The sequence below is a fragment of the Rhagoletis pomonella genome, unplaced genomic scaffold (assembly GCF_013731165.1).
Source record: "Rhagoletis pomonella isolate Grant_MI unplaced genomic scaffold, Rhpom_1.0 Rhpom_scaffold_00006, whole genome shotgun sequence".
Taxonomy (NCBI): Eukaryota; Metazoa; Arthropoda; class Insecta; order Diptera; family Tephritidae; genus Rhagoletis; species Rhagoletis pomonella.
Window position 1 is genome coordinate 58,656,402 of NW_023458560.1, and position 12,363 is coordinate 58,668,764.

A 12,363-nucleotide genomic window follows, 5' to 3' on the forward strand; every position below is an offset into this window, starting at 1 on the left:
TTTTTTCTTCTTTCTGCTTCTTCTCTTTTTTATGCTCGTCATCGTGCAAGTTCAGATGATACAAGCGATCAGGAGGAGAATGGTGCTTGCTGTTCACCCATTGCTAGTCAAGAAGTGGCTAGTAACAACACAACAGACCCTGCTACAACAGCAACAACAATGACAGCTTTGGATGTGCTTGCTACGCCGTTGCACAGCGCAATTGGCAATGATTTGTCCGTTGCGGCGGCACAAGTGCAAGATCGCACACAAAGCGCAGCCGATTTGGCTGAAAATAGCACAACAACAGAAGCCGATACGGCTGCTGCCGCTGCTGCTGCGCACGACGTTGCGCTCAACGAAGATCACAATCACAACAACACCAGAAACAGCAATAGCAACAGCAGCGCCAATAGTTTTTTGATGTCCGGTGCATCGCCAACGCGCCTAGAACAAGCGCGCGGCACAACGCCTGTGGAGCGCTTACTACAGTTGAAATCACTTGCTGATGCGGCGGTGGTAGCGAAAACAATGGCAGGTGGCGACAGCGCAGCGTCAGCAATTAGCGCAGCCGGTTCACCAGCATACAACACATATCCGACAGATAAAGCTTGTGTTACAAACAACAGCAAATTTGATTCACCCACACACATGGATATGGAAAAGCAAGCGAAATCGCAGCTTTATGCGGCAGTAGGCGCTGCAAAAAAGCGGCGCGCGTCAGCGATGGAAGATGAGGACGACAATGGGGATGAAAATGAAGCAGCAGATGGAGATGGAGCGGAAGAAGCGCAAGTTAAACCAGCTGCAGAAAGATTGGCGTTGAAGCAGCTAACCAGCGAATTACCAGCTAATTTAGCGACACCAAAACCCAGTGGCTCGGTGAGCAGCAATGCAATGGCTGCAAGCGAGTCAGATGACAACTTAGCAAATCCCATTTCTGCACCACTAACGCCCACCTCAAGCGCGCTCGCCACATTGCCACAAGCCGCTGCTGCCGCTGCCGCTTTTGGAGCTGCGCCCGTCAATTTCGAAGCCATACAGAATATGCAAATGGCTATCGCGCAATTTGCGACCAAGACGATAGCGAATGGCGCGCAGGGTGGCGATAATGACGCAGCAATGAAACAATTGGCATTCTTGCAGCAAGCGCTTTTCAATTTGCAACAACAACAACTCTTTCAAATACAACTCATTCAACAGCTGCAATCACAGCTGGCCATGAATCAGCCGAAGGGGTCGAGCGAAGGAGCAGACGCTGGCGACTGTGAGGAAATGGAAGAGGAACGCGAAGATGGCGAGGAGGATACGTATGAGGAGGAAGAGCGCATTGCTGAGATGGAATTACGACAGAAGGCGGAGGCGCGCATGGCTGAAGCAAAAGCGCGACAGCATCTTATCAATGCCGGCGTGCCGCTGCTTGATGAAAACGCCGACGGCACGACAAAGTCGAGTACATCAGGCGGGGCTAGCGGTTCCTCCGTAGCGGCAGAGTCACTCAAGCGCAAGCGCGAGGATGATGAGGATGCAGACGCCTTCAGCGTTGCTACCAGACGCATGAACGTAGAGGTGGCGACGCGTGCGAGCGCAGAAGGCGCGCGTTTGAGCGGAAAAATACCAACATCATCGGATGCGCTGAGCAAACTGAAAGCGCTCGAGAATATGCCGCTGCCTTATGGTTCGCATTTGGCGTCGACCATTATTACCAATCATGATGACCTGCCTGAGCCCAACTCGCTAGAGATGTTGCAGAAGCGCGCGCAAGAGGTGCTGGATTCCGCCTCGCAAGGCATACTCGCGAACAATATGGCAGATGAGTTTGCGTTTCGTGATAAAAATGGCGAAGGCAAGAACCGAAATGAGCCATTCTTTAAGCATCGCTGCCGCTTCTGCGGCAAGGTGTTCGGCTCTGATTCGGCGCTACAAATACACATACGTTCGCATACTGGCGAGCGTCCGTTCAAGTGCAACGTCTGCGGCAGCCGTTTCACCACCAAAGGTAATCTGAAAGTGCACTTTCAGCGACACGCACACAAGTTCCCGCATGTACCGATGAATGCCACGCCCATACCCGAGCACTTGGACAAGTTCCACCCACCGTTGTTGGATCAAATGTCGCCGGATAGTACGCCGACGCATACGCCGGCAGCGTTGCCACAACAAATGCCCCAACAGATGCCGCCAGTATCGCTGCCGTTACCTTTTCCGCCAATCGCTGCCTTTCCCGGACTTCCCGGTCTGTATCGGCCGCCCATGGAGCTGCTGAAGTCGTTGGGCAATGCGGGTTTCCCAAATCCATTCTTTCCGCATATGCCGCCAGCTGGGCAGTCACGCGCGGAAGCGCCAACGGCTCGGCATGCATCCAAGGAGAGTAACCAGGATTTGCCAACTGATTTGCGTAAGTCCTCGGCATCCAATTCACCCGAACTGCCAGTCAAGACTGAAATCACAGAAGAGGAAAAAAAAGAAGTTCGAGCGGAAGCGCAGAAGGCAACCACGTCACGGCCATCGGAGAGTGCAAATGTTGCCACATCGCAGGACGCAGCGAAAGCCTTGGACATACAAATCAAAGAGGAACGAATCGATACGGATTCGCAGGACGAAGAGATGGAACGCGCAGACACACCACCAGTACAGCGTTCGACATCACCTGCACGCACCTCCTTATCACCTTCTCAGAGATGCGCCAGCGCGCCCTTCACACCTCCAACGCCCACATCCAGGCCATTGGCGTTGCCACCTGTTGTACAGCCAGCGCAACCACCCATATCTAGGCATCCGCATCCCTCGCCAGGCGCCCACAACCACATCGATCACCTGCCCACATCCGGTCAGCTGCCGCCATCTTTGCACCACCGCAACGACTTCTTTGCGGAACGCTTTCCACTGAATTTTTCCAAAAATCTGTCGCCCGAACACCATTCGCCCATACGCTCACCCGCGCACCTACAACACTCGCCATTCTTCAACCCCATCAACCACGAGATGGCGCTGCTACCACGCCCCCACAGCAATGACAATTCGTGGGAGAACTTCATCGAGGTTTCGAACACCTCGGAGACGCTGAAACTGAAGGAGTTGATGAAGAACAAGAAGCTCACCGACCCAAACCAGTGCGTCGTATGCGATCGTGTTTTGTCATGCAAGAGCGCGCTGCAGATGCACTACCGCACGCACACTGGCGAACGCCCCTTCAAGTGCCGCATTTGCGGACGCGCTTTCACCACCAAAGGGAATCTGAAAACCCACATGGCGGTGCACAAGATCCGGCCACCCATGCGCAATTTCCACCAATGTCCCGTCTGCCACAAAAAGTACTCGAATGCGCTGGTCTTACAACAGCACATACGGCTGCATACCGGCGAGCCGACTGATCTCACGCCCGAGCAAATACAAGCAGCCGAGATACGTGATCCCCCACCGTCAATGATGCCGGGCGCCTTCATGAATCCCTTCGCAGCCGCGGCTTTCCACTTCGGCGCCATGCCAGGCGCTGGCGCCGCCATAAGCCACCTGGGCCCACACAATGGCACACTCGGCTCGGAGTCATCGCAGGGCGACATGGATGATAACATCGACTGCGGCGATGACTTTGACGATGATATCTCATCCGAGCACATGTCCAGCGCGCACGACTTGGACGTGAGCGATCGACCGAAATCCAGCAATGACTTCAAAGGCTTGCTCTTCGAACAAAAGCTGCGCATCGATGCCACCGGTGTCGTGAATACCACACCATGTCCGCGTTCGGCTGCCAGCAATGCCAACTCGGTGAACTCCGCGCCAACCAGCCCCAGTTCGGGCGCGCCGCGTCACTGCTCCACACGCATCAGCTCGCCAGCGCGCTCCATGTCCGAAGCTTCACAAGGTGCTCTAGATCTAACGCCACGCGCCATACCAATGCAACAAATCAACAGCAGCAACAGCTCACGTTCGCCAGCGCCGACGTCTGCAGCTCCTCAGGCTGCTGTGGGTGGTCGAAAATCGCCCACGCCACCGGTGCGCAACAGCAGCGCCAATAGCAGCACAGCACGAAGCCCCACATCGGCGCCGACGCAAAGGTCGCACCCACAACGGAGTCCTGCAGCTGCTCTCACCTCACCGCTGGTACCACCATCGGCTGTCGACTGCCTGCCGCCAGTGCTGCATCACCACCTGCAGCAGCAACACCAGCATCTAATGCAACAGCAAGCGGTAGCAGCAGCGGCGGCGCATGCGCAAGCTCAAGCGCAGCACCATCATCAACAGTTGCAGCAGCATGCCGTCGCCTTGCATGCCGAACAGCTAAGGCGCGAACACCAAATCAAGCAAGAGCAGCATCAGGCGGCGCATCAGCAACATATGCGTCAACAACAACAGCAGCAGCAGCAGGAAGCGGCGCATGCGTCGGCACATTCACCACATCAGCTTTCGTTGCCGCCACCACACTTGGCGCATCATCTGCAACAACAGCAGCAACATCAACAGGCGGCGGCAGCAGCAGCGGCGGCGCAACAACAACAGCCCGCAGGCTGCCTACCACCACAGGGACCACAGCCACCCAATCCATTGGTTGCAGCGCGTCCGCCCTTCGGCATGTTTCCCAACCTGCCGCTCTTCCCGCCGGCCACAGCACAAACGATGTGCTCGGCAATGAATACGATTGCGCAGTCGGTAATGCCGGCGGCACCGTTCAATCCACTTGCACTTTCCGGTGAGTACCAAGTTTTTAATTGCTTGCTCTATGCAGTACATTGACCCACTTTTAGGTGGTTAGCATTCGTTTTTTTAGTGAAATTATTTATTAGCTATGCTCAGTTGCGCATGCGTAACTGGTATTTGTGGCTATAAATTTGAGTTTAATTAGCTTCATCTTTTCAATTAATTAATTAAATGAGGATTTTGCTTTATTACCATGCATATCTGTGTGTGTGTGTGTGTGTATATATGTACCCTGCAGGGAATCCGCGGACTAGTGAATCAAATTTCTAGTTCCGTACTAGGTCTTTATCGCCAAAAAGGAACTAGTCCGAAATGAACTAGATCCCCACCAGTCCAAAATCGGCGAAAAGTGGTACTTTTAAAATACCAATTTTTTCAGTTTTTTTTCTCTAGAAATCGATATCTAAAGTGACGAATTTAGAAATGGTTCGGAACTATAGAAAAAGGGATGCAGAACGAACTAGATCTTATTTGTCGAATTTAGAACAAGTTCGGAACTATAGAAAAAGGGATGCAGAACGAACTAGATCTTATTTGTCGAATTTAGAACAAGTTCGGAACTATCGAAAAAGGGATGCAGCGGGGGCTATTCTGCGCTTCGCAGATGCTTTTTCATAGCTTTCACAAAACAAAAATTTGTGTTAACATTTCAACATCTTGGGACCGTCTGGAATCTAAGAAATAACAGCGAGCATGTCTGCAAACTCAGCTACAGCTAAAGGTATGTAAACGTACATTTCTTACAATCATTCAAACAAATTTAATTTCAAATTGAAAACACATTTCTTCCAAAATAACTTAAAATCGCACACACGGAAGAACAAAAAAAATTGAAGAATCATGATACTTTTTGCTTTCGTCTGTCGATTTTGAAACTGGTTCGGAACTATAGAATTTAGGACTTGTTCGGAACTATCGAAAAAGGGAAGCAGCGGGGGGGTAATTGACACTTCCTAGGACATCGCCATGTTAAATTCGCCAGTTGCCTGCATGCAAAAGAGATTTATCGCCACCAGTACTGGGTCTAAATGTACTAGAAGCGCCCCAGTTCAGAACTAGAGATTTTCCCCACAGGGTAGCTTGGCCGTTCAAGATTTTAATGCGTTTTCAATTTTCTTTTTTTGCGAAAAAATTTCGCTTTATAGGCGTGCGAGGGAGCACCACCTGCGGCATCTGTTTCAAAACATTCCCCTGTCATTCAGCTTTAGAAATTCATTATCGCAGTCACACTAAGGAGCGACCATTCAAGTGTACAATCTGTGATCGCGGTTTTACAACAAAGGTAAGTTTTTGAAAAAAAATAAAAAAAAGATATAAACAGACGAAATTTCCTAATTTGATTATTTTTTATTGAATTGAATTTTTTTAATTTTCTTTTCCTTTTTTACTTTTAATTTTACACACTCAAACTAAAAACTAAAATTTACTAAAATTTTTTCCCGTTCTTCTTTTTCTTTAACTTTCCGCAGGGTAACCTCAAACAGCATATGCTGACACATAAAATACGGGATATGGAGCAGGAAACATTTCGGAATCGTGCTGTAAAGTATGTAAGTGTTCCAATAATACACTCCTACATTTTTCCTACACACATATTGAACAAAAATAAACAGTCACATACACATATGCACATAAATAACACATTGAGACCGTCTTACACTAAGAAATGGCCCAAACATTTAAACCCTCAATCAGAAATCTGAAAACTGGTCCATTTAAAAGCTGAAATAAATATTTGTTAATTAATAAGTTGAACATACATTTTTGGACATTAAAACTTGTACATAAATTTCTGATTATTTAAAACTGATAACAAATAGTTAATTAATATGCTGGGCATACACTTTGGGATATTAAAAACTGGACATACCTAAATTGTTGGTAATTTTTTTAAGTAAATAGTTGTTAATTAATAAGTAGGGCATACATTTTTGGGCATTAAAAAGTGGAAATAGTTTTTTGGTAATTTACATTTTAAAGTAAATACTTGCTAACTAATAAGTTGTACATACATTTTTGGACATTAAAAATGAACATAATTTTTTGGTAGCTTAAAACTGAAAGTAGATAGTTGTTAATTAATAAGTAGGGCATACATTTTTGGAATATAAAATTTTAACATCATTTTTAGGTAATTTAAATTTGAAAGTAAATAGTTGCTAACCAATAAGTTGGACATAAATTTCTAGACATTAAATACTGGACATAATTTTTTGCTAATTCAAAAGTAAATAGTTTTTAATTAATAAGTTGGACACACACATACACACACATCAATTTTTGAACATTAAAAACTGAAAATAATTTTTGGTAATTTAAAACTGAAAGTTAATAGCTGTTAATTAATAAGTTGGACATAATTTTTTTGGCAATAAAAACTGGACATACATTTTTGCAAATGAAAAACTGGACATAATGTTTTGCTAATTGAAAAACTGAAAGTAAATAGTTGCTAATTTATAAGCTGGACATGAATCTTTGAACATTAAAAACTGGACACAAATTAACTTGTCTTTTAAAAATTGCACATAAATAACATTAATGTAAAAACTTGGCATGAAATATTAATTTCGAAAATGGATATACATTTTCGGCTACTATTTAAAAAATGTGCAAAAACTTTTGGTTATTTAAAAATGTGGAATACATTTTTGAAAATTTAATTACTGGAAATTTCAACATCCATTTTTACTAATATAAAAATGGTCACAAATTTTCGGTCACTAAAAGTTTGACAAAAATTTTTGGGCCCTTAAAAACTAGATCTAGGTTGTTGGCCATTAAAAGGAGGACATAATATTTGGACATTTAAAAATGCGTATAAATTTTCGAAATTTAAAAACTGCATATAAATTTTTGGTTATGTAAATATTTGAAATAAAATTTTGGTACTATAAAAACTAGACACGTATCCTGGGTAATTTAAAAACCGAATACAAATTTTTAGACAACTATAAATTGGTACTTAAATTTTTGGGTAAATAAAATATTAAAAAAAAATAGGCCTAAACTTTGTTGATCGGCTGTAAGTTTAAGCTAGGCTTAATTAAGCTGTAAGATCTAAATAAATAAATACAGCGTGGATAACTGTTACCCAGGGTTTTTTGAGAAATAAAAGGGTCCTTTATAGATTTTGCGAAAAAAGTATTTTATTATTAATATTCCACAGATTCTTCTTTAGTTCTATTAATTAGTTTTTAAATTTTAATCCTTATTTACATTTGCCAGCAGTGTAAACTTTGAGAGAAAAGTTCATATGGCACGCTTGAATGCCTTTGTGAGTAAGTGCCAGCAAAGTGAAACGAAAGAATAATCAAGGCATTAACCTGCTAAACCACTACCTATCACAAATGAAATTGAGGAGGTGCATGAGTCAGTTGAATTTTCCTCATTCTCATTGCTGAACTTTCTGCAGAGAGAATTCTTTGGCATTCGCTATTGCTAAGGCATCGCTTGCCAGCAGTGTTGGCGTTTTGATCCATATACTTCAAAAGTGATACGTGTTTGTGCAAAGTTTCGGAAGATACTTTATTTTTTCTCTCATTTCGCGAGATACTTAAATCTTTCGCGTAGTACAAATTTTGATACATGTTAAAGAGAAAATATTTATGTATGTATGCAGTGGTAGCCTTAAAAATTTGATTTGGGTCAAATAAGCTTAAAGAAAAATGCTTTAAATGAACTACGTATAAAGAGTTGACTTCATTCAATATTTATCACCCTAGGTGCGTTTGGGCTGCCATATCCCGCAAATTATATTTAGGATCTGTGAGTGTACGTGTAAAATTTTTTATTAAAATACTTTCAGGAGCGGTTGTCTGCAGTATGGACAAAGTTCACGATTTACACAGCGCACTTTCATATGGCATAATTCTTTATATTCATTTATCGAGGGCTTATATTCAATACCTTCTATCTGCAATTTTCACAAAAATGAGATTCTGATACAAAAATTCACCTAAGACTTAACTATCATCGGTGATATTAGTGCTGACCTGTATAATGCTTGACAGAAGAATTTGCTATTAAATTGCAATGTCAGAATTAACATCAGTGATGACAGGTAGATAAGTCCCAGATGGGTTCTAACATTACAAATTAGTTTTTGTGAAAATTTCAGATAGATGGTATTGAATATAAGCCCTCGTTATGCATTTGAGAACTTAAGAATTTTCAGTTGTTGAATGCTACATTTTCGTTTGTTTATTTATTGAACTACGGCGTTAATAGACACCTCGATTTCATTTGGTCCATTCCCAACTTAGCTTCCCTTAAGGACATAACCAGAGTACTCATACTAAATTTGCTCAGATGTACTTATTGTAAATCTACCACTTGGTATAAGTGGGCACTCCAATTCAGTGCAAATGAGTTTGATGAACTGAGTAAGGAAATGTCAGCCTGCGAAACAACTGAAGAACTAGTATGTCCGGTTGTGAGGTCTCTACTAGTATTTTCATACTCCGCATTTGGTTTACCGCTCAGTAATTTGTGCTTTGGAAGATGATCTGCTACAATACAGGAGATTCAGTTCTCTATTTACGGACCTTTTTCTTGCAGTTCATTGGTGATATTGTTAGCTACTAACGTACACTGCTCTGCGCATAATCTGGCTGGCGTTTCCATACTCTACAATACCTCATCCATTGTCTACTGTTCGATCTTAGCAGGAAGAAGAGCTAAAGTGCTCCAAAAAAAAATCTTCGAAGACGTCGACGGTAGCGGAAGCAAACGCATGGGGACTACATGAGGTTTATTCGACTTCAAACTGGTTTTCAGGATAGTTAATTTCCTTGCGGAGTCTAATAGAGCCCTTCTTTTTGAGTAGTTGCCTACTCCATTGCTTTTAGACCACGAAACATAGAGTGGATTGCATTTAAATATAACACTATTCTCTTTTGTAGTGCAAATTTGTTCTTTCAACCAGCATAACAGGTTGTTATTTGTGAGAGAGTAGTGAACAATATTAAGTGGTTTGATATTCTCTCCCAACTTAAACGCTTGAAAAGCATACAGTTTCGTAAATCGTAGTATTGTTTATGAATTCTCCTAAATCTTCATACAATTGTCATATAAAAAATAATATATAATAATAAAAAATTTCAGTAAAAAAAACTCCGATGTTCTTTGCAGCAAAAATAAGTTATTCCAAAAAGTTTATGATTAAAATCGGTCCAGTAGTTTGCGAATTTAGCACGAACAAAAAATTATTTTTTTATTGCCTTATTTCGTATTAAAACAGTTTATGAATTACTGTATGTATTGTGTTTTATTAATCTTTTAATTTTTCGTAATAAAGCTTGTAAGATTGAATTTAATATCATTTCTCTTATATCACTTCTTATTAGCAATGAAATAGCTACTTTCTTCATTTCAATTTCGTTTAATAATAATTAATTTTAAGTAGGTAGTCATAACCTTCATGTCCATCTAACCATTTAATCACGAATTGCACAGACACACACAAACACAATTGTTCTATTGAATATTTATGATTTTTTTCACCTTCAACCTCACTCACCTGTATATCCGTTCTCTTTTCTTTACTTTTTCCAGATGAGTGACTGCAAAGAAGGCTATGAGTAGTGAGACCATTGCGTTCGCTTAGAAAAGATAACAAGCAAGTAGCAAGCAGTTTAAATGAAAAAAAAATTAAATAAAATTAAAAACATTGCAGTTAAACCTGGTCCACGCTACCACTAATTAATATCCACAAAAGTCACCAAATCAAGAAGGGTGCGCACTCTGCTGCGTCTTACTATGCACAGTGCTCAGAGTACTGCGTTTGCCGGTTTGACGCTGGCGACTTTTTGTTTGCAATGTACGCGTAAGTTTATTGGCTTAACTAAGTTTTTTTTTATCTCCATGTAAATATTGTATGTATGTATGTAAAGTGAAAATGTAAGCAACAAATGAAATGTTGTAAGGAGTTAAATAAAGGAACATTTTGTTTATATCGCTTAGTAATGATCTCAGCATTGGGCCTGGTTGGCTGCTATGAAAATGGAACGAGCTTAGAAGTAAATTGAAAAAATCATAAAACTCATTTCTACCTCTGGCATTTAAAGAGTGCATCGAAACAAAAGTGAAAGAAAGTTAAGCAGCCAGCAAAATAAAATCCAAAAAGAAAATTCACCTGCTTGACTGCGATAGTCTGGATTTTTTGTTGCCAATGAAATACACAATGAAAATATTTTGATTATTTTTTTTAAGAAAACAAGTAAAGGAAATTAAAAAAAGGCTAATAACTATTACAAAAAAAAAAACAGCCATGTGGGGAAAAACAGCTTTATGGCAAGTGTTTAGGAGTCAGTTGCGCTGATGTGTTGCTGTTGCCTGCCTGCAAGCCAGACATCTTAGCTACTCAGCTTGCCTTCATTCATTTTAATTTTGCTGTGCGAACTCTAAAAAATTTATAGTTTTATTGAAAGCTGTTAACGGTGTATATTTTCCTTTCTTCTATTTTTTATTGCTCGTCATTGTTGCCTTGTTACTATATAGTATATATGCACATACATATTTACTAGCTGTTATCTGTTGCAATTGCGGGCTGCTTAATAGTTCGTTCCATTTTCCAAGCGTTGGTCCTCAAATATCTCTTTTATTTTTAAAAAATACCTACATACATATATATGTATATAATTTAAAGCATAAAAATGATTTCCAACTACAAACAAACTAATATCTACACAAACTGTGAATGAAATTTAAAAAAGGGAAACTATTCAAAACGAATCGTATCCGAAGAATTTTGCAATCGAGATTTGTATGAACTAACTAATTCAAAAAGAAAATAAAAATTTATTCAAATAAAATTTAAAAAGTGATAAACATTAAAAAGTAAAGCAAAAAATTAAACAAACCCGTAGAATAAAGCTATAAAGGTACAAAGTAAAAAATAAATTAAAATGTAATAAAAACTTACGCAAATTAACCCAAATATTAAAAATAATATGGGATACAAAAAAAATTAAAATATTAAATAAAATATACAAATAAAAAATAAATAAAAAAGTTAAAAACAAAATAACAATAGTAAAACAAGAAATTATATAAAAATAAAATTAATTCAAATTATAATAGGTAATAAGGGAGTAAAGTAATAAATGTAAAAAATAAGATTAAAATTTAATAAAATAATAAAAAAGTTAAATTCAAATGTAATTACATAATTAAAAAAATAACTAAAATAAAATTAAATGAATTGAAATGAAAAAATATCAGTTAATATAAAACAAAAAAAATTAAAATATTAAGAAAAAAATTAAATAAATAAAGTAAATTGCAGTATAAAAATAGAAATAACATTTAATATTGATTAACACAAAAAAATGAAATGAATGAAACACGTAAAACGCGTAACTTAATTAAATTTAAAATAAAATGTAAGCTAAAATGAAAAAAATAAAATAGTAAAAATTTAAAAGAAATACAAAAAAATTAAAATAAATAAAACGGCCTAGAGCTCAATAAAAATTGTTGAATATAATAAATAAAAAAATTTAAAAAAATATTAATGAAATAAAATAAGGATACATAAATTTATAAAATAAAAATTTGATAAAGATAATAAAATAAAATGTGATACACTAAAAAAGAGAAAACTAAAAATAAAAAATCAACAAAGAAAATAAACTAAAAAATGAAAATAAATCAAAAGTAAAATAAAATAAAATTATATTA

The 12,363-nt window shown here is 39.7% G+C and overlaps 1 protein-coding gene across 1 annotated transcript in view; it reads left to right on the forward strand.

Annotated features, from left to right (window-relative positions):
- The window catches only part of LOC118742001, a 76,627-nt gene that overhangs the window by 62,018 nt on the left and 2,246 nt on the right, over nt 1-12,363 (forward strand). Inside the window, exons 5-7 of the mRNA XM_036473966.1 lie at nt 56-4,672; nt 5,826-5,962; nt 6,150-6,230. Of these exons, the coding sequence (XP_036329859.1) occupies nt 56-4,672; nt 5,826-5,962; nt 6,150-6,230 (4,835 nt within the window). The remainder of the gene's footprint in view (nt 1-55; nt 4,673-5,825; nt 5,963-6,149; nt 6,231-12,363) is intronic.